Source organism: Populus trichocarpa, chromosome 16, assembly GCF_000002775.5.
Source record: "Populus trichocarpa isolate Nisqually-1 chromosome 16, P.trichocarpa_v4.1, whole genome shotgun sequence".
Classification (NCBI taxonomy): Eukaryota; Viridiplantae; Streptophyta; class Magnoliopsida; order Malpighiales; family Salicaceae; genus Populus; species Populus trichocarpa.
In genome coordinates, this window is record NC_037300.2 from 1,944,483 (window position 1) to 1,969,698 (window position 25,216).

Here is a 25,216-nt window from a genome sequence, read left to right on the forward strand (position 1 = left end):
TTTTATATTTTTTTTTGGCAAGCATTTTTTTTTTGCAGATTATCATGATCGCCTATTTATTTTAATTTGATCCATTTATTGTTGTTGATTTTTCTTATCATATATTTAAATGAATCTAGCTTGTTGGGCCTAATCAGGTCTATGACTTGAGTAATAATTTTTTCTTTTTTTTTTTCCTTAATTATTTTTTCTTTTTTTCTTAATTATTTTTTTGATTTGATCTTTTTACATTAGAATAATTTGGAATTGTTTTTTGTTATTTGTTTTGGTTGGCTTGGTATTGGCTACTAGCTCGAGTGTTGAGAAACAAATCAGATTTTTGATTGATGTTATATTTGGAAAAATTAAATGTAATTTTATCAATTTAAAATAATTAAAATTATAAGGATTAAATTTAAATAATATAAAATGTTCAACCCCTTTCTGTTTCCATTCCCAAATAGTTTTTGTTTTTGTAATAGTCTTCAATCCATAAACGTAAAGTCATAAATAGATTTTATTTTGGAATAATTAGGTTTAACATCACTATCAGAAAATTAAAAAATACTGATAAAATATTTTAGAATAATATTCCATCCGTATTTTAATTGCCGACAGATCTGCCAATGGAAACACGTCGTCGAACAGAAAATATGTCATCGGAGTTTTTCTTTCTGTCAACATTTCCATCAGCATTTGAATACCAATGAAATAGGCGACGAACTGTGCACAAATTGCAAGGAACAAACTAACTCCAACTAATTAATTTGACAAATTCAGATTTGTTCCAGTAGGTGATCTTACGTTGCATCTAGTTCGGGTAGGAGATGATATCCATTCAAGCTAGACTGAGGTCTGCATTTAGATTGTAGAAATATTCTTAGTGAATAAAGCCATGATCCAAGCCAATTCTTACATAGGATATTTCGGATTGTTCAGGCCTTGGATATTCGGCACTTTAAGTTGTATATACCTTGTTTGATCAGGTCCAGAAGGATAAGAGGCTACAGAGATCATCTATGCTAACCTCACGTCGTTCCTTCTGTCCTTGCCTTCTGAAAGCTTCACTTGCCAGTTTCTTCCTTTCTTGCATCTCCAATATCCTTTCTTCGATGCTATTTTGAGCAATTAATCTAACAATTCTTACATTCTCCTTCTGTCCATATCGGTGAACACAGTTTATTGCCCGTTCCTCATCAGCTGAGTTCCACCATGGCTCCAACAGGTAGACTTTGGAAGCAGCTGTGAGGTTTATGCCGAATACTGAAGTCTTGAGACTGGCAAGAAGAACCGTGCCTGGTCTTGCAGATCCAAATTCCTTGATTATTTCGGCTTGTCCTCTTTCATCCGTTGATGCATCCAACTGCAACGTATTGAAGCCAGCATCTTTCAGCGGCTCTTCCAGTAATACCAACATCTTATCGAACAGTGAAAAAACTACTGATTTACTGCTTGAGTTCACAACACTAGATTCCTTCAAGAGTTCTATGAGAGCTGAGACCTTGGAAGGAGTTGTTCTTGATGTTTTTTTAGTGTTTTCAGGATTGGAAGATTCTCGAGGGGCTGAGAACAGGCCAGACTTAGAAATAGGATCACCACAACTTGGGCAGCCTTTCTCGAATTCTTTACGTGGGAGGTAGTACCAAATGCATCTTTTGCAAAAAATATGCAAACATTTCGTGATTACAGCATCAGTTGGTGGACAACCGCAAATTGCACATACAAAATCTTCACCATCTTGAAGCATATCGATCATCTTTCCAAGCAATTCTGGATGTTTGGATGCATCTGCTTGGAATCAAGTTTTCAAATGGTAAGCGCTCTATGATCATACATACTCTATGACAGAAATTAAGCAAGAACTTCCATAATTTGAAATAACTGCAGAAGGTTTTCTGTGTGAAACTCTTTGGTGATATAACTGTCTATAAAAACCATCTTCCACATGATATCACAAGACTTTCACGTAAAACCAAAATGAAGAAAAATATGAACAAGAAGAAGTCTGCAATACCTCGAATGTTGTCAGAAGGGAGCAATGATGTGAGATCCAAAGAACACAGGGCCGAATCATCACATAACTTGCGAAGTCGTAAAACTAAAAAATGCACAAATGAATAGCGGCTGCGTAGTCTATCAGCAAAAATAAAGTAATCGACAAAATCCTTGGAACTTGATTCCATCCGATCATACAGTTCACGTTCTTCTCCAGAAAGTTTTAAGGAAACTGTCTCTACAGTCTTAGATGGCAATCCAATTAAAAGCTTGTCTTTTATTCTCCGCAGAGAAATGGTTGCCATTAAAACCTGAAATTGTTTTAAAGAAAATCGTAAAAATGTAAAAGAATCCAGATGAGTGGCACTACAAGAGATCCTGGATACTGTAATCCTAATATTGCAGAATGCATTTGTCTATTCCATTGTCAATACCTTAGGGTGGACACACAAAATTTCAGAGTGCAGGAATTGAATATAATCAGCCGCATGATATTACCTGCAGTAGGTTCTCATCCCCATCAGCAAGTGGTCTCTGCAACAGGCCTTGCCAGTAGCGTTTTATAGAGAGTGGATCTAACTGGAGAAACGCCATCAGGGAAAATAAATCAAACAATCCATTCTGGATATGTGTTCCTGTAACAGCCCACCTCCTCCTAGCAGTAAATTTAGTGACTGCCCGACTTTGCCTGGCATTTGCATTCTTAATCACATGAGCCTCGTCCAAAATGACTCGCCACCACTCGATCTTCATCAAAGGGCACCGCATGCATCGAAAGCACTCAGCAGTCAAGGTTCTATATGTGGTCAACACTATATCATATTTCTTAAGCTCCTCAACATCCTTTGTCCTGCTGTTTCCATAATACTTGTATAGCTTGAGGGATCCTTTATGAGTGTGTTCCTGTAGTTGGCTTTCCCATGTTGAACACACAACAGAAGGGCACACAATTAATGTTTGCTTAGTAACCGAAGCACTAGAAGACTCATCAGCCATGCCCAAAGAACTTTCTTTCGTATTGTTACCCAAAAGGGTATGTGTTTTTTGTCCTCCGGTGCCCTTTCCCCTCACTAGGCCACCCCTCTTCTTCCCACTAGAAACAGACATGACCATATCCCTCTTACCTGTTGCTTCAGGAAGGGTGCCGACCTTATCAAAAGAAATCAAAGAAAGAAAAGTGAGAGTCTTTCCCAATCCATGATCATCAGCAAAAATCCCACCATGAAAAGGCTCTGGTCTCCTATCCGTTTGATGCATTGTCAAAAGATTCAGATACAACCCATCTTTCACCTCCCAAAAAGGGGGCAGCTCATCAGACTTCTCTTTACTCACCAACCACCACAGCCCCTCCTTTTGATGATCAAGAAGTTTAGCTTTAATCACATTCTTTGGTGGCTCCAAAGTCCCCAATTTCTCTATCATATTCTTTTCTTGAACCCCCATGCCCTCGTATGCCCTGAAACTTGGACCAGGTTGATCACAAAAACACAAACTATTCTGCAAAATCCAATTTTGAACGTTCTGTGTATCATCTGACTTCGAAAAGATTTTAACTAGACAAGGCATAGAACTATCATATCGATTTCTTGAATTAGTCACCTCACCTTCAAGATTAATTTTTTGAAGATCGACTAAAGGAGATAAAACGTTAGCAACTGGAATATGAAGGTAACCCACTTCCACAGAACTAGAATTAAAAACCTTAATAGCTGACTTATCATAAGGGCTTTGTGGATAACGTACCAATTCAAGCAATTCGTGGTCATTGAATTCTATAGCTCCGAGGCCTACAATTTTGGTGGTAATAGAACAAACAAAGATGGTATCATGCAAGCTTTGTTGTGAAGAAGAATATCGCCGATCTTCAAAAGTAAACGAATCTTTCCAAGCATCAAGAATCATGTTCAGGCTTTCATTTTTCTGTTCACCTTCTCGATTTTCTTCTTGTGAAGTACTCTGACTATCATCAGAAGTAAATGAAACTGGCTCCTTTTGACCTTCTTCCATTAGAGAAAATGTAAGAAAGATTCAGTCTTTTCTTGTTTCTTCTTTAGTCTGTGAATACAGAGAGAGAGAGAGAGAGGGAGGGAGAGATCTTGTTGTTTTTTAGAGAATGTGAGGGAGGTGGAGCCGTTATATTTGATTGAATGGTAGGGCAAAAGCGCGGGAGAGAACGTATTTTTTAGTTTGCTTCCTTCTTTCTTGTTGTGCTCACTCTTATATTTTGTCTGTGATTAGCGATCACAGTTTAAAATATTTTTTATTTATAATATATTAAAATATTTTTTAATATTAACATATTAAAATTTTCTGAAAATATAATTTTTTTATTTTAAATAAAAAAATTTAAAATTTTTAAAAATACAATGCAAATCAGTTCCCAAACTCACCCTTAATAACTGTTGATAAAGCATAGGATGTGTAATGGATTGGGCTTATTTGGGTTGGGTTTTGGGCTCACTCATTTTAGACTGGGTTGGAGTTAGTCGAGAGAACGTCCTTTTGAGTTTGCTTCCTTCTACTCTCTTTTTATTATTATTATTTTTTTAATATTCATGATATCTTCATCTACAATTATATTATAAAAAAACTAAGCCATGACACTTTTACTGTTTAATGTGTAATGCACGCTATCTCACATCACACGTAGATTGAAATAATATTTTTTTAAAAATAAATTAATTTAATCCTCGAATATTTTTTCACAATAAACCATTTTAAACCAAAATTTATATCAAATTACTTTTTTTTATTGAAAAAAAAGCTAAATTAAAAGAAAAAAGATAAAAAAAAATAGAAAATAAATAGTAACTTCGAATTTCATGTGAAGACTTCATTTTAGTCCCCTTTCATTTTCAATTAATAGGTAATCGATCCATTTAGTTGTTGTAAATTTAATTTTAGTACAAAATTTTATTTTTCTCAATTTATATAATACGTAATCGATCCATTTAGTTGTTGTAAATTTAATTTTAGTATAAAATTTATTTTTTTTATTTTCCGGTCTCTGATTTGTTTAAGGAGAGAGAGAAAGTTGTCAGATTTCCGGTGTAAAAAAAAAGTCACCCTTAACACCTATTCTAACCACTAAAATAGCTGAAATTGGTGTCAACATGTTCCATTTAACGAATGAGGTTTTATAATGGTTGCTTTGAACCTCAATATTTTCTAAAAAAGACAGATATACATATTGAGAATGAAAAATTTTATTCGATTTGATTTTTTTGACTTGGACCGCTTTTTGGATTTATCAGGTTGAAAATTTGATTTGTAGATGTTTTAAGAGTGTTTGTATGATGTTTTTAGATTGAATCTGGATTGGCAGATAACATGTCATCTGCCACAGCAAGCGACATGTTGTTTGCTATAAAAAAAAATTGTCTATCCCTTTAAATGAGAACAAAATAGGTCCAAGCATAAGGGCATAGGCTTGAATGCCCCATGTGTCTAGGCTATTCCTTTCAAAAGCCTAGGGTGCTGGGCTATATATCTGCATGCCCAAGCTCTTTTTTGTTTTTATTTTTTAATATATATCCGGTTTAAAAAAAAATATTAAAAAAAAAAATATTGAACTCAGTTGAGTCCATAACCTAAATTGTAGGTTCAACAAGTTAAGCCACAACATTCGGGTTATTATTATTTTTTTGTTTAGTGCATGTTTTGCCCCTCAATTAAAAAAAAAAAGCAACCTCACCCTTTATTATTGGTGACATATTTTTTTATTTAAATTTAAATTAAAAAAATATAATTTCACCCTTGTTATCGATGATTTCTTTTTTTATTTTAGTCTCACATGCCTATCATGATTTTTTTTATAAAAAAAATTTCATACAAAAAAGATTTCATAAGTTTAATTGCCGTATAAATCTATTAAATAAAAAATAATATTTGGGATAAACAATTTATTGTCATATACCTATAGAAATAGTGCTAGCAAACATTACCAGCTTTAGATATGGATTCATCTAAAGTCTAAATCATGGCACAACCTAAGAAATTGCTTCTGTAGATGTAAATATTCAAGTCCAAGGGTTTTCCAAAAGCTCACATCACACAAAGCTTGACACATTAGCAGTTATTATGAAGATTTAAAAAGAAAACCTCAACCTCCCAGTTCAAAGTCAGTCAAAATCTGCCTAGATAAAAACAAATCATGTTTTCGTAAAAAAAAAAGGGAATAAATTAATTAAAAAAATGCAGATTAGACTAAAGAGATATAATTTTCCTACTTAATTTATTTTAAATTGTTGAATTAACTTTTATAAAGATAAATTTACACAATGAATTGGTATATAGATTTTATTTGTTTAATTATTATCGAAATTCTAATACGAATAATTAACTGATAAAATTACTGTTTAAATTAACCCTGTTTGATCCTGGACTAGATCTTTTTTAAAATATAATGTTTCAGAAGATCTTGGCTTAATCCATTACCTGTAACACATGCTGAACCAGCAAGTTCAGAAATTGCCTGTGAGCATCTTCATACATCATGAAATTTTGCCCAAAGGGGCTCATCATAGCAAGATTCACATAAGAGTAGCAGGAAAAAACAGATGGATTGCTACATCTCCATTACAAACTACAGATGTGATTGCTACATGTCCTTGGAAGAATCATGAAACAAAGATCAAGGCATGCTCACCAGAAGAAGAGGCGACAGAGATCATCTATGCTGGCCTCGTGTTGTTCATATGGCCGTTTCCTTCCAAAAGCTTCATTCGCTGCTTTCTTCCTTTCCTGCATCTCCAATATCCTTTCTTCAATGCTATTTTTAGCAATCAATCTAACAATTCTTACATTCTCCTTCTGTCCGTATTGATGAACACGGTTTATTGCCTGTTCCTCAGCCGCTGAATTCCACCATGGCTCCAACAAGTAGACTTTGGAAGCAGCTGTGAGGTTTATGCCGGTTCCTGAAGTCTTGAGACTCGCAAGCAGAACCGTGTCTGCTCCTGCTGATCCAAATTCCTTGATTATTTCAGCTTGCCTTATTTCATCTGTTGATGCATCCAACCGCAATGTATTGAAGCCAGCATCTTTCACTGCCTCTTCCATTAATGCCAACATCTTATCAAACAGTGAAAAAACTACTGATTTACTGATTGAGTTTACAACCCTAGATTCCTTCAAGAGTTTTATGAGAGCTGAGACTTTGGAAGGGGTTGTTCTTGACAGTTTTTTAGGGTTTTCAGGATTGGAAGATTCTGGAGGGGCTGAGAACAGGTCAGGCAGAGAAAGACGACGCCGACAATTTGGGCAGGTTTGTTCGGTTTCTTTGTGTTGCAGGTGATGGCAAATACATTTTTTGCAAAATATATGCTCACAGATTGTGATTGTAGCATCAGTTGGTGGATCAAGGCAAACCGAACAGACAATATCTTCACCATCTTGAAGCCCATCAATCATTTTTCGAAGCAATTCCGGATGTTTGGATGCATCTGCTTGGAAACAAGTTCAAATGGTAAGCACGCTATAATCATACTGTCAGGGAAAAAAATGTAGCAAGAACTTCCACAATTTGAAATAACTGCAGAAGTTTTGTGTGTAAGAGTACTCTTTGGTGATAGCGCTGTCTAAAAAACTATCTTCGAAATGATATCGCAAGAGTTTCTGGTGCTCTAAGCAATTGAAATTGCAAAAACCAAATTGAACAAAAATATGAACAGGCAGAACTCTCAAATACCTCCAATATTGTCAGAAGGGAGCAATGATCTGAGATCCATAGAGCATAAGGCCGAATCATTACATAACTGGCGAAGCTGTATAACTGAAAAAAGCACACATACATAGTGGCTGTGTAGAATATCAGCGGTAATAAAACATCCAATAACATCCTTGGAATCTGCTTCCATCTGATCATACAGTACACGTTCTTCTCCAGAAAGTTCAAAGGAAACTGTCTCTACAGTTTTGGATGGCAATCCAACTAAATCCTTGTCTTTTATTCTCCGCAAAGAAATTGTTGCCATTAATTTCTGAATTTTTAAAATGAAAATCACAAAAACATAAAACATTCAGTGGAGTGGGACAAGAGATCCTGCAACTGTAATCCTAAATATTACAGATTGCACATGTCAATTCGATTTTCAATACCTTAGGTGGACATAACATTTCACAGTACAGAAATTCATTATAATCAGCAGCATGATATTACCTGCAGCCGGGAGAACCCTTTCTCATCTCCATTAGCAAGTGGTTTCTGAAACAGTCGTTGCCAGTAGCATTCTGTGGAGAGTGGATCTAACCGGAAAAAGACCATCAGGGAAAATAAATCGAAAGATCCATTCTGGATGGGTGCTCCTGTAACAGCCCACCTCCTCCTAGCGGTCAATTTACTAAAATCCCGAATCTGCTTTGCATTTGCATTCTTAATCACGTGAGCCTCATCCAAAATGACTCGCCACCACTCGATCTTCATCAAAGGGCACCGTGTGGGTTCACAGCCTTCAGCAACCAAGGTACTATATGTGGTCAACACTATATCATATTTCATAAGCTCCTCTGCATCCTTCGTCCTGTTATCCCCATAATACTTGTATAGCTTGAGTGAACCATTTTGAGTGTGCTCCTGCAGTTGGTTTTCCCATGTCGAACACACAGCAGAAGGGCACACGACTAGTGTTTTCTTAGCAACCAAAGCACTAGAAGACTCCCCGGCCATGCGCACAGAACTTTCTTTTATATTACTATCCAAAAGGCTATGCATTTTTTGTTCTCCAGTACCCTTTTCACTCACCATGCCACCCCCCTTCCTCTTCTTCCCGCTAGAAACATACACTACCCTGTCCTCCTCTCCTGTTCCTTCAGTAACATTGCCAACCTTATCAAAAGCAATTAAAGAAAGCAAAGTCAGAGTCTTTCCTGATCCATAATGATCAGAAAAAATCCCACCATGCAAAGGCTCTGGTCTCCTATCCGTTTGATGCCTTGTCAAAACATTCAGATACGACCCATCTTTCACCTCCCAAAAAGGGGGCAACTCATCAGACTTCTCTTTAGTCACCAACCACCATAGGCCCTCCTTTTGATGATCAAGAAGTTTAGCTTTAATCACATTCTTTGGTGGTTCCAAACTCCCCAATTTCTCTATCCTACCCTTTTCTTGAACCCCCATACCCTCATATGACCTGAGACTTGTACCAGGTTGATCACATAAACGCAACCCGTGTTGTAAAATCCAATCTTTAGCATTCTGTGCAACCGCTGACTCTGCAAAAATTGTAACTACACAAGGAATAGACGTATCATATTTAAATCTTGAACAAATCACCTCACCTTCAAGATTAATTTTTAGAATATCAACTAAAGGAGATAAAACCATAGCAACTGAAGTACAAAGGTAGCCCACTTCTCTAGAACTAGAATTTAAAACCTTTATAGCATTCTTATCAGAAGGGCATTGTTGATAACGGACAAATTCAAGCAATTCATGCTCATTGAATTTTGCACCACTGTGGCCTACAATAGTGGTGGTAAAAGAACCAACAAGGGTGGTTTCAGTCAGGACTGGTTGTGAACCAAAAGATAGCCAATCTTGAAAAGTAGATGGATCTCTCCAGGCATCAAGACTCATGGCAAGTAGTCTTGGTATTGGATCTTCTAGACCTTCTTCTTGTGAAGAATCCTGACCATCATCAGAAGTAAATGAAAGTACTGGGCTTTGGTGACCTTGTTGAAATTCTTCTTCTTCTTCCATTAGGGAAAATGAAAGAAAGATCCTGCCTTTTCTTGTTTCTTTCTTCAGTCAGTGACTGCAAATGAGAGAGAGAGTTTTTTTTTTTTTGTGGTGTGTTTTGAGAATTGAAGGTAGCTCATAGCTGGTAGAGCTGTTATATTTGGTTGAAAAGCGCGGGCTTGGAAGCGAGTTAGTTAGTGACGGTTAAAAAGGATAGGATAGTGTAGGATTTGATAATAGATAGGATATAAATCTGTTGTTGTTTTTATTATTATTATTATTATTATTATTATACGTAGAGCTGATCAAGCAATTCCCTATGAGATATAATAGTTTTATTATTATTAAACTTTACTTCAAGACAAAATGCTTATAAAAGAAAAAATCATGGGGAGGAAGCAAAAACTCTTGGAATTATTATTTTATACATTGAAAGAATTCATTATAGAAAATGGAAATTATAACTTTAAAATCAATAATTATATTATAAGTCAGGCATTTTCCTATTCGCATTTTACCCAGATTTTTGTTGGCAACAGCACTCTCATCGATACCCACCTGGCATCTTTTTTATTAGCTAAAGCTTGCTTTAACCTCGTTTTGCTTTGGCATTGAAAGCTCTCTACTTCCTCGTGTTCTTTGAAAAAAAAAAAATAGAGACCAGCGAGGATTGCGAAAGGTGACCCAGTTTCACCTTTTTTTTTTTTTTTTTTTTTTTTTTTTTTTTTAATATAGTACGTAGTAGAGGGCCTGTGCATCTACATCTGGTTATTTTAGAGGAATTGAATATGATAATGGTGAGTTTCTTAGCCATTTTCAGTATACAGATGATACACTGGTTTTTGCACCTATTGATTATTTCTTATTATTGATAATTAAAACAAAAACAATAATCTATAATATTCATTATATTCATTATATTATCAAAAGCCAAACTTAATTAAAATAGGGTAATAATGAAGCTTTTAAGATATTAAATCAAAACTAAAAGGAAAGCATCGCAAAACAAGTAAGATATACCGATCAAAACTGAATAAGTAGGAACACTCAACAAAGTTCACTTGCTAACAAAAACTAAGAACATAAAATAATATTAAAAATAAGGGGTAAATTCATCCAACTCAGTGATAGAAAAATATTTAATATACATTTTAGATATTAATAGTTTGCAAGTCGATTTATCTTGATATACATATACATACTAAACATATTATCATAAAACAGTGGAATACATGTCAAAGGTAACCAGATGACACTCGAAGGTGACCAATGTGGGAGGATCAGTCGCCACAGGCAAGTGCCTCTCTCACTAACTAGGTATACAAAATACTATGTGCACATAGACTAACTACTCTTCGTTAGCATGAAGTTACTGACAAATCTTATATCAAGGCATAACAAATATTCACATAATTATCAAAACAATGTATATCATATCGAATATAATTTAGTTCAATAGAATGCGAGTGCAAATTCAAGAATAGATAAATACTCGAAAAATAAAGCAACAAATATAAATATTCAAGAAATTAACCAGTCATATTCATTATATAATCAACATACATATTGATTTATATTACATGCATATTAAAGATTATCCCACTCATCCGGAAAAAATATAAAAGTAAAAGGAATTTTAGATAAAAGATCTGAAAAATCCTATTAAGGATCATTAGAAGTACATTCAATGAAAATACAGAATATACTAAGTTTAGGGATTGAAACGATAATTTTTAGAAATCAGGGACCAAAACGTAATTTTACCAGAATTGGATGACCAAACTATAAATGTCAGAAATACATAACCATACTGAAATTTCACCCATGATCCATCTTCAATTATGTCCAGAATCACAATTTACGTTATAGGGACCAAATTGTAATTTTTCCAAAGTTCAGGGACTAAACTGTAAATCTCCAAAATGGAGGGACTAAACTGAAAATTATACAAATCAATTATCAAACTGAGATTAAGAATCCTTAACCTCATAAGAATGCTGCCCAGAATTCCAAAATACATTTTAGGGGTCAAATTATAATTTTCCAAAGTTTAGGGACTAAACTGTAATTTTCATAAATCAAGGACCAAAATAAAATTTCATCATCTTCAACCTCAAGATCATTCTGTCCAGATTTCCCAGCAAAGTTTAAACAAATTTCTTAACCCATAACAAATCAATTTAATAAATTAATTAACAAATTCTTATTTCTAACAACATACTCAAAATCAATCACTTAACCTTAAATTCATAATAATCATGAATCAATCTTAACAATATAAACTCATTAATTTTCTCGATTATATGCTCTTACATAAAAGCCATCAGCTAGGATTGAAGAAATGAGATCTTAGAATTATAATCCTTGGTCGTGAAATAATACAAACCTCATGGATATAAAGATCTAGAAACCGATGAGCAAGATTGACACAATCTTAATTTAGAATAAAGTCCAAAGTTAATAATTTTCAACATTAAAATAAATAAATAAAAACATCATAAAACAAAGTTCTCTTACTTGAAATCCCATGCATGGTCAAAACTCCTCCTTTAGCTTTTTCTCGGAAGCTTTGCCGAAACTTCATACTCCAAATTAGCCTAGAAAATTTGTTTTTAACTGCTGAATTTACCTCCTCTTAGCTTTTTTGATGTGCTTGGAAGTCCTATAAAATAAGAAAAAAATAATAATAAAAGAATATCAAGCCTCCTTGCCACTATATGCATTCCATAATGAATATGAAGTCTTTACAAACTATGAATAATAGTCGCCTTAGTTGACATGAAATCCTTATAGAATAGGTAAGTCAATATTTGTCACACATGTTTCCAAGAGCATTAATGAATCCTTGTATTGACTGGAATGCACAATACACAAGGAAACAATGTTTCTGTAATTTTCGTACATTCTTTGATAGATTCTAATTCTGACCTCAAATACATCTTTCTTTTTCTTCCGGATAAATTAGCAGGTTTATAATATATCGTCGGAAAGGTATGAATGTCTTCTTTCCAAAACAATTAAAATCTCAACATAATTCATATTGTAGCTCTAGATATAATCCAAACAATAGACGAAGGTCCACATAGATATATTTGACAAGATTCATCCAGTAACTTTGACCATCTGAAATAATATCTTACTGAAATTGACCTGTAATTTTTACTCAATATGGAAAAACTGGGTCCTATAAAAATATCAGCTCAGTCCAACTGTCGAGTTGAAAGTTATGTTCGACAAAATAAAATTGGACAATATAAAATTTTATGTCAAAATTTGATTCAAACCTTGTTTGGATCATATAAGTTTCCTTGAATTGAAATTTTTTTATTTTAAATTAATGATGCAAGAAAAACACCGAACAAAGTGGTACCAATGCTACTGCAATCTAAATCGTTGGTGTCCATTACATCTGTCCAAGTCCCACAACATGTGATGAAAATCAACAATCCTTGTCATGTAATGAATTTGATGGAAGAAATAAAATAAATTTATCTGTGAGTTAGTTTTGAAGTAAATTACTATATCAAAACAGGAAGTACAGGGTAAATATCCCCTCTGTGGACACATGAGCTATAGATTAACTAGAGATCATAATTGTTTAGTTTATATATATATCATGCAATTATACCTAATCAACTTAATCTTGCAATAAAATTAAACAATAAACTTGCATGCATTTTAGACATATGAAAAATTAATTTATATGTAAACTTGAATCCTTACACGCGTATTATAACCAAAAGCAGAATATAACAATTGTACATACTTATAGAAGAAACTTAGAAGTAGAATAAGCTAGCAATCTTTTGTTGTTAAGGATAGATTCATTAAGGTTTTATTCTTGTCATGCAAACAAGTATAGAAATCAAACTCCAAGAATTCCAAGAACACTTGAAAAGATGCACGTTTTTTAGGTCTACAAATAAAGGAGAACCTAAGCTATAGAGATTTGAGATTTGGCCTTCTTCTACCGCCTTGAGAACACCATGTGCAGGGTGCAGGCATGCACATGGGAATGTTATTCCAAGGATAAGAGGCTACAGAGGTCTTCTAAGCTAACCTCGCGTCGTTCCTTGGGTCCCTGCATTCCGAAAGCTTCAATTGCCTGTTTCTTCCTTTCCTGCATCATCAATATCCTTTCTTCAATGCTATCTTGAACAATCAATCTAACAATTATTACATTCTTCTCCTGTCCATATTGGTGAACACGGTCTATTGCCTGTTCCTCCAATTCTGAGTTCCACCACGGCTCCAACAAGTAGACTTCGGAAGCAGCTGTGAGGTTTATGCCGGCTCCTGAAACTTTAACGTTCGCAAGCAGAACTGTGTTTTGTCCTGCTGATCGAAATTTCTTGATTATTCCACCTCTCCTTCTAGCATCTATTAATGCATCCAACCGCAATACATTGAAGCCAGCGTCTTTCAGTGGCGCTTCAAGTAGTACCAACATCTTCTGGAATATTGTAAAAACCACTGATTTACTGGCTGGTCTCACGTCCCTAGATTCCTTCAGGAGTTTTATGAGAGTTGAGACTTTGGAAGGAATTATTGCTGTAGATTTTCTAGGATCTTCAGGATCGGAAGATTCAGGAGGAGCTGAGAACAGGTCAGACATAGAAAGACGACCACGACAAATTGGGCAGCTGGTTCTGGTTCTCTGCAGGCAAGTCCGAATGCATCTTTTGCAAAATACATGTTTACATATTGTGATCACAGCATCGGTTGGTGGACAATAACAAATTGCACAGTCAAAATCTTCATCTTTGCGAAGCACATCAATCAACTGTCGGAGAAATTCTGGGTGTTCTGATGCATCTGTTTACAATCAAGTTGAGATGGTAAGCGCATTATAACCTTACTGCTAGGAAAGAAATGTTGCAAGAACTTCCATAACTTGAAATAATTGTAGAAGTTTTCTGTGTACAAATGCACTATCCAAAAATTTATCTTCCAAATAACATCAGAAGAATTTATATACTCTAAGCAATTAAAAATTCAAGACCATATTGAAGAGAATATTAACAAGTAGAACTCTTCAATACCTCCTATATCGTCAGAAGGTAGCAATGATTTGAGATACAACGAGAACGGGGTTGCATCATTACACATCTGGCGAAGTCGTATGACTGCACCGCGTATAGATGCATAGCTTCTGTTTAGTCTACCAGTAGCAATGAGTTTGCGGACAACTTTCTTGGATTCTGCTGCCATCTGATCATACAGCTCACGTTCGTCTCCATAAATTTTAAAGCGAACTGTCTCTACAGTTTTTGATCGTAATCGGCCAACTAAAACCCTGTCTTTCGTTCTCCGCAAAGAAATGGCCGCCATTAAATCCTGAAAGTCTAAGAAGTTGTATTACATGTTGTGACTTAAAACCAACATAACTAATAAACAAAAACAGTAATCAAGGCAAATATTTATCAGTATGATATTACCTGCAGTCGCGAGAATCCATTCCCATCCTTCTTAGCAAGTGGCCTCTCCAACAGGCTTTGCCAGTAGCTTTTTTTAGAGAGTGGATCTAATCGCAAAAATGCAATCAAGGCAAATAAATCAAACGATCCATTCTGGATGGGTGCTCCTGTAACAGCCCACCTCCTCCTAGCGGTCAAACCAGAGACTGCCTTACTTTGCATGGCATTTGCATTCTTAATCACATCAGCCTCATCCAAAATGACTCGCCACCACTCGATCTTCAACAAAGGGCACCACCTTTCAAAGGACTCATTAGCGAAGGCACCATACGTGGTCAATACTATATCGTATTTCTTAAGCTCCTCAACATCCTTAATCTTGCTATCCCCATAATACTTGTGTAGCTTGAGCGATCCTTTTTCTGTGTGCTCCAGTAGTTGGTTTTTCCATGTTGAACACACAGAAGACGGGCACACAATTAATGTTTGCTTAGCCACCGAAGCACTAGAAGACTTATCAGCCATGCCCCCAGAACTTTCTTTTATATTGCTATCCAAAAGGGTATGTGTATTTGGTTCTCCAGTACCCTTTTCACTCACCCTTCCTCTCTTCTTACAACTACAAACAGACACTCCCTCATCCTCCTCACCTGTTCCTTCAGGGACATTGCCAACCTTATCAAAAGCAATCAAAGAAAGCAAAGTTAGAGTTTTGCCCGTTCCATAATCATCAGCAAAAATCCCGCCATGCAAAGGCTCCGGTTTCCTATTCGTTCGATGCCTTGTTAAAACATTCACATACAGCCCATCTTTCATCTCCCAAAAAGGGGGCAACTCATCAGAGTTTTCTTTATTCACCAACCACCACAAACCCACCTTTTGATGATCAAGAAGTTTAGCTTTAATCACCTCCTTTGGTGGCTCTAAAGTCCCCAATTTCTCTATCCTACCCTTTTCTTTACCCCCCTTACCCTCATTTGTCTCGGGATTTGTACGAGGCTCACCAGTTAAGCTCAAAGTATTTCCAAAAATCGATTGTGTAACATTCTCTAGGTCAGTTGACTTTGAAAAGACTCTAACGAGACAAGGAACAGAGTACTTAACATCTCCAGTTCTTGAATCAGTCACCTCACCTTCAAGATTAATCATTTGAGCATCAATTAAAGGAGATAAAGCAGCCGAAGCTTGATCATGAAGGTAACCCACCTCCATAGAAGTAGAATTGAAAACCTTTATAGCATACTTATCACGAGGGCATTGTTGATAACGTACAAGTGTAATCAATTCATGGTCACTGAATACTATAGCAGGGTGGTTTCTGAGGCCCACAATATGGGTTATAAAAGAACAAACATGGCTGGTTTTATACCGGATTTGTTGTGAAGAAGAATATTTCCAATCTTCAAACGAAGAAGAATCTGGACGAGCATAAAGATTCATGTATAGGCCCAGTGCGTCTTCTTGTTCTTCCTTTAATTCTGCTTCCATTAGAGAAAATGAAAGAAAGATTCACTCTTTTCTTTTTCTTTCTTTAGTCCGTGAACAGAGGGGGAGAGAGAGAGGTTTTGGGTGTAGAGAATGTGAGGGGAGGAGGTAGAGCCGTTATATTTGATAGAATAGAAGCGCAAAAGCGCGGGCAGGGAGAGAGTTAGTTAAAGACAGTTGGGATGTGTAACGGGCTGGGCCTTTTGGGTCAGGGTCTGGGCTCTCCCTTGTCTATTTTTTTATTCATTATATTTTCTTGTGCACTAAAAATTATACATTTATAAGAAAAAACGAATATAGTTTCATTCTTTTAAATTGTTTTTATTTGGAATTCGAGGGTTAAACAAATGATCAGTTCTTCTTTTCTAGTCATTCAATTTTTTTTTAAATTAATTCTTTTACATTGTTTTTATTTGAAATTTGACTTAATAGTTTGTTTTTGTTGTTTATATATATATGAATATTTTGCAATATCAAAAGGAAAATTTAGTGCTTGGTTAATGTCTAAATTAGAAAAATAAAATAAAATTTTGTTCATATAAAACAATTAAGCCTTCATGGAACAAAATTGAAGTTAAAATAAATATGATGGGTTGAAGTCAACAAACATAAAAATTTAGCTGGCATGTGCATCACACGTATCAATGGAAGCTGCCACTTTCTATCTTGAAATTGGTCCGAAAGGATTGCTATCTGTCCAAATATTACGCAAAGAAAAGAGAGAGTAGCAACCAGAGGGCGTTCTATGTGAAACAAACTACAGATGGGATTGCTATCTGTCCAGATATTATGACAAGAATGCATGTACTGTGCCTAAGCACTAAACACACTTTCATTTTGATCAGGTCCAGAAGGGTAAGAGGCTACAGAGATCATCTATGCTAACCTCACGTCGTTCCTTCTGTCCTTGCCTTCCGAAAGCTTCACTTGCCAGTTTCTTCCTTTCTTGCATCTCCAATATCCTTTCTTCAATGCTATTTTGAGCAATTAATCTAACAATTCTTACATTCTCCTTCTGTCCATATCGGTGAACACAGTTTATTGCCTGCTCCTCATCAGCTGAGTTCCACCATGGCTCCAACAGGTAGACTTTGGAAGCAGCTATGAGGTTTATGCCGAATACTGAAGTCTTGAGACTGGCAAGCAGAACCGTGTCTGGTCCTGCAGATCCAAATCCCTTGATTATTTCGGCTTGTCCTCTTTCATCCGTTGATGCATCCAACCGCAACGTATTGATGCCAGCATCTTTCAGCGGCTCTTCCAGAACATCTTATCGAACAGTGAAAAAACTACTGATTTACTGCTTGAGTTTACAACACTAGTGTGATGTTTTGAAATAAATGAGTAGGAAAAGGCAACTAAGCCTTTGAAGGCTTAAAAGTGATATAAATGAATAAGGGGTATTGTGGTAATTTAATAAAACTTGATAAATATAAATAGAAAAAAGAAAGAGATATCTGAAATTAAGAGTGAAAAACTGACAGGAGAAGAGAAGAAAAGGGAAAGAAGAAGAAGAGAAAAGAGGGAAAGATAAGGGAAGGAGAAGAGAATTGGAGAAAATAATTTTAAAGGTAAGATTTGGGTTTTGAAATGTATAAATGTGTTTTCTTTAGCTTTAAATTTCTGTTTTGTCGAATGTTAGGGTTTTGAAGATCTTATTTTGGGTTGATTGATGAATTGATTTGAATGTTATGGGTTGATTGTTATGAGTAATGAATTGTTTAATTGTTTTTGAAAGATTGTAGATAAAGATGATGATTTTGAGTTATGATTTGTATAAATGGTGAATTTTGAGTTAGGATGAATTATGAACATAATTCCACTATAGTCATGAATTTATGATATTTTTAGATTGATCCTCCAATTTGATAAAGTTACAATTTGACATTTAAAAATATGATAAATTCTAGATTGATCTCTAGCTGTAATATTAGCTTTTGCATATTTGTTTGATGAATTGAGGGTTATTTAGTGAATTATTATCAAGTCTTATTATTTGTTTTATTATGAATTAGATTTTGGAAAAACCATTTAATTTTGGGGTTTTGAAAAAAATAACTAGTTAGTTCAAAAACATATAGGGTTATAGGGTAGACCCTTAGTTAAATGTATTAAATAGGTTGTATATTCTTTCAAGTCGTTTTTGAATATGTTTTCTTTTTATTCAAATAATCCTGATATTCTATCGGTGGGACATTAGTATATAGGATTTTTTTCGGTATCTGCTTTCAAGTTCTGTTTGCTTTCGAGTCAGGTGAGTGGATAATTTTTCATATGTATGAGAAATATTATAAATATTTTCAGTTGTTAATATGAATTGGATCATGCTGCTTGATAATATATATGTTGATTATTATCTTTGTTATAATAACGCATGATCAATTGTTGAATCTGAATTCTTGATATAAACTAATATATATTTTGAATTGACTTCTGAATTGATAACTCCTCATTTGATTGATGTTATGAGTTGAGCCTTGAGATATGAATATGTCTGTTTGATTATGATTATGAATATATGGTATGCCAGTCAGAATATCCATGCTAACAGGGTAGTGTTATTCTTTGTGCACATCGTATCTGAATCCTAGTTGGTCGGTGGAGTCACCAACCTGTGTGGACTGATCATCCCATAGAATGGAGCCTCATGCTCATTGCATTTTGATTTTCTGACGAGTTTTACCATATGATATTCTTGTTAAGGCCTATTTGAGAAACATTCTTATAAGAATCTAAAGTCATAATTGAATATATATATTCCTCATTGTTGTATTACCTCGTGTATGTATATTGAATATTATCTACTCACTAAGTTGTTGAACTCACCCTCTCATTATTTATCTTTACAGGCTTATAGTTTGTTAGCGGGTCATTTTTGTTAGACTTTCAGAACTTGCTCTTTTGGTTGAAATTTGTACTTTTTCTTTATGTCTAGTTAGTGCTCCATAACTATGAATTTGTATTAACTCTTATATTAAAACAATCAAATTATATTATAAAGTTAATTTTGTTATTAGCGCTGCGTTGAATTCTGATTAACTTATTTAAATGATAAGTTAGTATGTAAGTTTAGGTTCACATAGGCGTGGAACCTTGGAGGGAAACCTTGCATATATGCCGGTCATGGATCCGAAATTCAGGTCGTGACAACTAGATTCCTTCAAGAGTTCTATGAGAGTTGAGACCTTAGAAGGAGTTGATCATGATGTTTTTTTTAGTGTTTTCAGGATTGGAAGATTCTCGAGGGGCTGAGAACAGGCCGAATCATCACATAACTTGCGAAGTCGTAAAACTAAAAAAAGCACAAATGAATAGCGGCTGCGTAGTCTATCAGCAAAAATAAAGTAATCGACAAAATCCTTGGAACTTGATTCCATCCGATCATACAGTTCACGTTCTTTTCCAAAAAGTTGTAAGGAAACTGTCTCTACAGTTTTAGATGGCAATCCATTTAAAAGCTTGTCTTTTATTCGCCGCAGAGAAATGGTTGCCATTAAAACCTGAAATTGTTTTAAAGAAAATCATAAAAACGTAAAAGAATCCAGATGAGTGGTACTACAAGAGATCCTGGATACTGTAATCCTAATATTGCAGAATGCATTTGTCTATTCCATTGTCAATACCTTAGGGTGGACACACAAAGTTTCAGAGTGCAGGAATTGAATATAATCAGCAGCATGATATTACCTGCAGTAGGTTCTCATCCCCATCAGCAAGTGGCTGCAACAGGCCTTGCCAGTAGCGTTTTATAGAGAGTGGATCTAACTGGAGAAAGGCCAATATCAGGGAAAATAAATCAAACAATCCATTCTGGATGTGTTCCTGTAACAGCCCACCTCCTCCTAGCAGTAAATTTAGTGACTGCCCGACTTCGCTTGGCATTTGCATTCTTAATCACATGAGCCTCGTCCAAAATGACTCGCCACCACTCGATCTTCCTCAAAGGGCAACGCATGCGTCGAAAGCACTCATTAGTCAAGGTTCTATATGTGGTCAACACCATATCATATTTCTTAAGGTCCTCAACATCCTTCGTCCTGCTGTTTCCATAATGCTTGTATAGCTTGTGTGATCCTTTATGAGTGTGTTCCTGTAGTTGGCTTTCCCATGTTGAACACACGACAGAAGAGCACACAATTAATGTTTGCTTAGCAACCAAAGCACTAGAAGACTCATCAGCCATGCCCAAAGAACTTTATTTCGTATTGCTACCCAAAAGGGTAAGTGTTTTATGTCCTCCAGTTCCCAGTCGACTCACCAGGCCACCCCTCTTCTTCTCACTAGAAACAGACATTACCCTATACCTTTTACCTGTCGCTTCAGGAAGGATGCCAACCTTATCAAAAGAAATCAAAGAAAGCAACGTGAGAGTCTTGCCCAATCCATGATCATCAGCAAAAATCCCACCATGAAAAGGCTCTGGTCTCCTATCCGTTTGATGCATTGTCAAAACATTCAGATGCAACCCAAAAGGGGACAGCTCATCAGACTTCTCTTTATTCACCAACTACCACAGCCCCTTATTTTGATGATCAAGAAGTTCAGCTTTAATCACATTCTTTGGTGGCTCCAAAGTCCCCAATTTCTCTATCCTACTTTTTTTCAAGCCCCAAATCCTCATAAGACCAAAAACTAAGAATTTATACTATAAAAATTATACTCCATGAACCAAAATCAATGAAGTGTTGATCTAGCGGTTAAGACACCGTTATATCCCTACAAGGATGAGAACACAAGTTCGATCCCCAAGAAGCGCATTTGTTAAGAGGGACATCTACGAACTCCGAATAGGACTAGTCTCACCTTTTAAAAAGGGTGTGATACCCGGGTTAGCACACAAAAAAATACTCCATGAACCAAAATTGATTGGTTGGTATTATAGAATTTATTTGTTTAGTGATCAGTGAAATTGTAATTCTAGCAATTTAGTCTACAAAAAAGATTTTGAAAACATAAACAAGGAAGTTGACATTCTATCATTTCATCCTTATTTGCCACTGTTTAAATTAACTGATAAAATTATTTGTGATAATGTCTTATTACTAACACTGGTTTATTATCCATGTTTGATCCTGATCTAAAACATGGTGTTTCGGAAGATACCATCTTAAAGGATGGATCTAAGAGATAATGTTTCAGAAGATCCTGGCTTTAATCCATTGCCTATAGCACATGCTGAATCAGCAAGTTCAGAAATTGCCTGTGAGCAGAGAGCAAAGGGCTCTTTATAGAAAGGTTCACATTAAAGGAGAACTTAGTAGCATTTCCTTTCGAAGAGGATTGAAAATGAATTATTCTTCTTCTTTTTTAGTGCTAACTGATAGAGAGTTCAAACTAACGGTTAAGAAGAATTGCAGCAGAGAGCGAAGTCTGAAATCATTAGCAAACCTGTAACTATTAAGCAAAGAAAAGAAACTAACAACCACTGGCACCTAAAACAAACTACAGATGGATTTCTATATGTCCAAAAAGTATACACTCCAAAAAAACCAAGGTATACTCATCAGAATAAGAGGCGACAGAGATCAAATATGCTAGCCTCCTGTTGTTCACTTGGTCGTCCTTGCCTTCCAAAAGCTTCATTGGCCACTTTCTTCCTTTCCTGCATCTCCAATATCCTTTCTTCAATGCTATTTTGAGCAATCAATCTAACAATTCTTACATTCTCCTGCTGTCCGTATTGATGAACACGGTTTATTGCCTGTTCCTCAACCGCTGAGTTCCACCATGGCTCCAACAAGTAGACTTTGGAAGCAGCTGTGAGGTTTATGCCGGTTCCTGAAGTCTTGAGACTGGCAAGCAGAACCGTGTCTGCTCCTGCTGAACTAAATTTCTTGATTATTTCAGCTTGCCTTATTTCATCTGTTGATGCATCCAACCGCAATGTATTGAAGCCAGCATCTTCCAGAGGCTCTTCCATTAATGCCAACATCTTATCAAACAGTGAAAAAACTACTGATTTACTGATTGAGTTTACAACCCTAGATTCCTTCAAGAGTTTTATGAGAGCTGAGACTTTGGAAGGGATTGTTCTTGACAGTTTTTTAGGGTTTTCGGGATCCGAAGATTCTGGAGGGGCTGAGAACAGGTCAGGGAAAGAAATAGGACGCCGACAATTTGGGCAGGTTTGTTCGGTTACTTTCTGTTGTAGGTGATGGCAAATGCACTTTTTGCAAAATATGTGCTCACAGATTGTGATTGTAGCCTCAGTTGGTGGATCAAGGCAAACCGTACAGACAATATCTTCACCATCTTGAAGCCCATCGATCATCTTTCGAAGCAATTCCGGATGTTTGGATCCATCTGCTTGGAAACAAGGATCAAATAGTAAGCACGCTATAATCATACTGTCAGGGAAAAAATGTGGCAAGAACTTCCACAATTTGAAATAACTGCAGAAGTTTTGTAAGACTCTTCGGTGATAGCACTGTCTAAAAAACTATCTTCCAAATGACATCGCAAGAGTTTCTGGTTCTCTAAGCAATTGAAATTGCAAAAACCAAATTGAACAAAAATATGAACAGGCAGAACTCTCCAATACCTCCAATATTGTCAGAAGGGAGCAATGATCTGAGATCCATAGAGCACAAGGCCGAGTCATTACATAACTGCCGAAGTTGAATAACTGAAAAAAGCACAGATATATAGCGGCTGCGTAGTTTATAAGCTGCAATAAAATATGCAACAACATTCTTGGAATCTGCTTCCATCTGATTATACAGTTCACGTTCTTCTCCAGAAAATTCGAAGGAAACTGTCTCTATAGTTTTAGATGGCAATCCAACTAAAACCTTGTCTTTTATTCTCCTCAAAGAAATGGTTGCCATTAATTCCTGAAAATTTTTAAAGAAAATCACAAAAACACGGAAGCATTCAGTCGAGTGGGACAAGAGATCTGCATACTGTAATCCTAAATATTACAGATTGCATCTGTCAATTCGATTTTCAATACCTTAGGTGTACATAACATTTCACAATACCGGAATTTAATATAATCAGCAGCTTGATATTACCTGCAGTCGGACGAACCCTTTCTCATCTCCATTAGCAAGATGTTTCTGCAACAACTCTTGCCAGTAGTACTCTGTAGAGAGTGGATCTAACCGGAAAAAGGTCATCAGAGAAGATAAATCAAACGATCCATTCTGGATGGGTGCTCCTGTAACAGCCCACCTCCTCCTAGCGGTCAATTTAACAAGTTCCCGACTTTGCTGTTCATTTGCTTTCTTCGTAATCACATGAGCCTCATCCAAAATAACTCGCCACCACTCGATCTTCATCAAAGGGTACCGTTTTTGCTCACATCCATCAGCAACCAAGGTACTATATGTGGTCAACACTATATCATATTTCATAAGCTCCTCTGCATCCTTCGTCCTGTTATCCCCATAATACTTGTATAGCTTGAGTGAACCTTTTTGAGTGTGCTCCTGCAGTTGGTTTTCCCATGTCGAACACACAGCAGAAGGGCACACGACTAGTGTTTTCTTAGCAACCAAAGCACTAGAAGACTCCCCGGCCATGCGCACAGAACTTTCTTTTATATTACTATCCAAAAGGCTATGCATTTTTTGTTCTCCAGTACCCTTTTCACTCACCCTTCCCCAATTCTTACCACGAGAAACAAACTCTAACCTGTCCTCCTCGCCTGTTCCTTCAGTAACATTGCCAACCTTATCAAAAGCAATCAAAGAAAGCAAGGTCAGAGTCTTGCCTAATCCATAATCATCAGCAAAAACCCCACCATGCAAAGGCTCTGGTCTCCTATTCGTTTGATGCCTCGTCAAAACATTCAGATACAACCCATCTTTCACCACCCAAAAAGGGGGCAACTCATCCGACTTCTCTTTATTCACCAACCACCACAGCCCCTCCTTTTGATGATCAAGAAGTTTAGCTTTAATCACCTTCTTTGGTGGCTCCAAAGTCCCCAATTTCTCAATCCTACTCTTTTCTTTAAGCCCCAAATCCTCATATGAACCAAAACTTGCACGAGGTAGTTTATGTAAAAGCAAGTCGAGTGGCAAAATCTCTTTTCTAACACCCTGTACATCAGCTGCCTTTGCAAGGATTCTAACTGCACAAGGAATAGACATGTCATGTCTAACTTTTGAAAAAGCCACCTCACCTTCAAGATTAATTTTTCGAAGATCAACTAAAGGAGATAAAACCTGAGCAACTGGTGTAGAAAGGTACCCCATTTCTCTAGAGCTAGAATTTAAAACCTTTATAGCATACTCATCATAAGGGCATTGTCGATAACGTACAAATCGAAGCAATTCATGATCATTGATTTCTGCATCTCTAAGGCCTACAATAGTGGTGGTAAAAGAACAAACAAGGGTGGTTTCAGTCCGGATTGGTCGTGAACCAAAAGATAGCCAATCTTGAAAAGTAGATGGATCTTTCCAAGCATCAAGATTCATGACAAGTGGTAATTGTTCTTGTCGAATTTGTTGATATTCTTCTGTTGGAGCATATCGCCTATCACCAAAAGCAAGCAGAATACGATATTCTTCTTCTTCTTCTTCTTCCATTAGAGAAAATGAAAGAAAGATTCTGCTTTTTCTTGTTTCTTTCTTCAGTCAGTGAACGCAATGAGAGAGGGGGGGGGGGGGAGTTTTTTTGTTTGTGCTGTGAGGAATGAAAATAGCTGGTA

At 36.0% G+C, this 25,216-nt stretch overlaps 4 protein-coding genes and 1 pseudogene across 4 annotated transcripts; all 5 read right to left on the reverse strand.

Annotated features, from left to right (window-relative positions):
* Positions 1-683: 683 nt before the first annotated feature.
* LOC18109857 (putative SWI/SNF-related matrix-associated actin-dependent regulator of chromatin subfamily A member 3-like 1) lies at positions 684-4,063 on the reverse strand. Its single transcript, XM_052447968.1, has 3 exons — positions 2,473-4,063; positions 1,994-2,285; positions 684-1,767 (listed from the first exon to the last, which is right to left on the reverse strand). Exons 1-3 carry the CDS (start codon positions 3,979-3,981, stop codon positions 962-964), a joined length of 2,607 nt encoding a protein of 868 aa, XP_052303928.1. The 5' UTR covers positions 3,982-4,063; the 3' UTR covers positions 684-961.
* A 2,319-nt stretch (positions 4,064-6,382) lies between these two features.
* On the reverse strand, positions 6,383-9,756 carry LOC18109855 (putative SWI/SNF-related matrix-associated actin-dependent regulator of chromatin subfamily A member 3-like 1). Its single transcript, XM_024587563.2, has 3 exons — positions 8,135-9,756; positions 7,664-7,955; positions 6,383-7,418 (listed from the first exon to the last, which is right to left on the reverse strand). Exons 1-3 carry the CDS (start codon positions 9,674-9,676, stop codon positions 6,619-6,621), a joined length of 2,634 nt encoding a protein of 877 aa, XP_024443331.2. The 5' UTR covers positions 9,677-9,756; the 3' UTR covers positions 6,383-6,618.
* Positions 9,757-13,487: 3,731 nt separating this feature from the next.
* Positions 13,488-16,629, reverse strand: LOC7464076 (putative SWI/SNF-related matrix-associated actin-dependent regulator of chromatin subfamily A member 3-like 1). The gene is made up of 3 exons (XM_024587564.2): positions 15,094-16,629; positions 14,698-14,992; positions 13,488-14,470 (listed from the first exon to the last, which is right to left on the reverse strand). Exons 1-3 carry the CDS (start codon positions 16,558-16,560, stop codon positions 13,674-13,676), a joined length of 2,559 nt encoding a protein of 852 aa, XP_024443332.2. The 5' UTR covers positions 16,561-16,629; the 3' UTR covers positions 13,488-13,673.
* A 769-nt stretch (positions 16,630-17,398) lies between these two features.
* Positions 17,399-21,178, reverse strand: LOC7464085 (putative SWI/SNF-related matrix-associated actin-dependent regulator of chromatin subfamily A member 3-like 1; annotated as a pseudogene).
* A 702-nt stretch (positions 21,179-21,880) lies between these two features.
* LOC7464086 (putative SWI/SNF-related matrix-associated actin-dependent regulator of chromatin subfamily A member 3-like 1) lies at positions 21,881-25,160 on the reverse strand. Its single transcript, XM_002323199.4, has 3 exons — positions 23,571-25,160; positions 23,099-23,390; positions 21,881-22,860 (listed from the first exon to the last, which is right to left on the reverse strand). The coding sequence occupies exons 1-3, from the start codon at positions 25,092-25,094 to the stop codon at positions 22,061-22,063; spliced, it is 2,616 nt and encodes an 871-aa protein (XP_002323235.4). The 5' UTR covers positions 25,095-25,160; the 3' UTR covers positions 21,881-22,060.
* Positions 25,161-25,216: the final 56 nt, after the last annotated feature.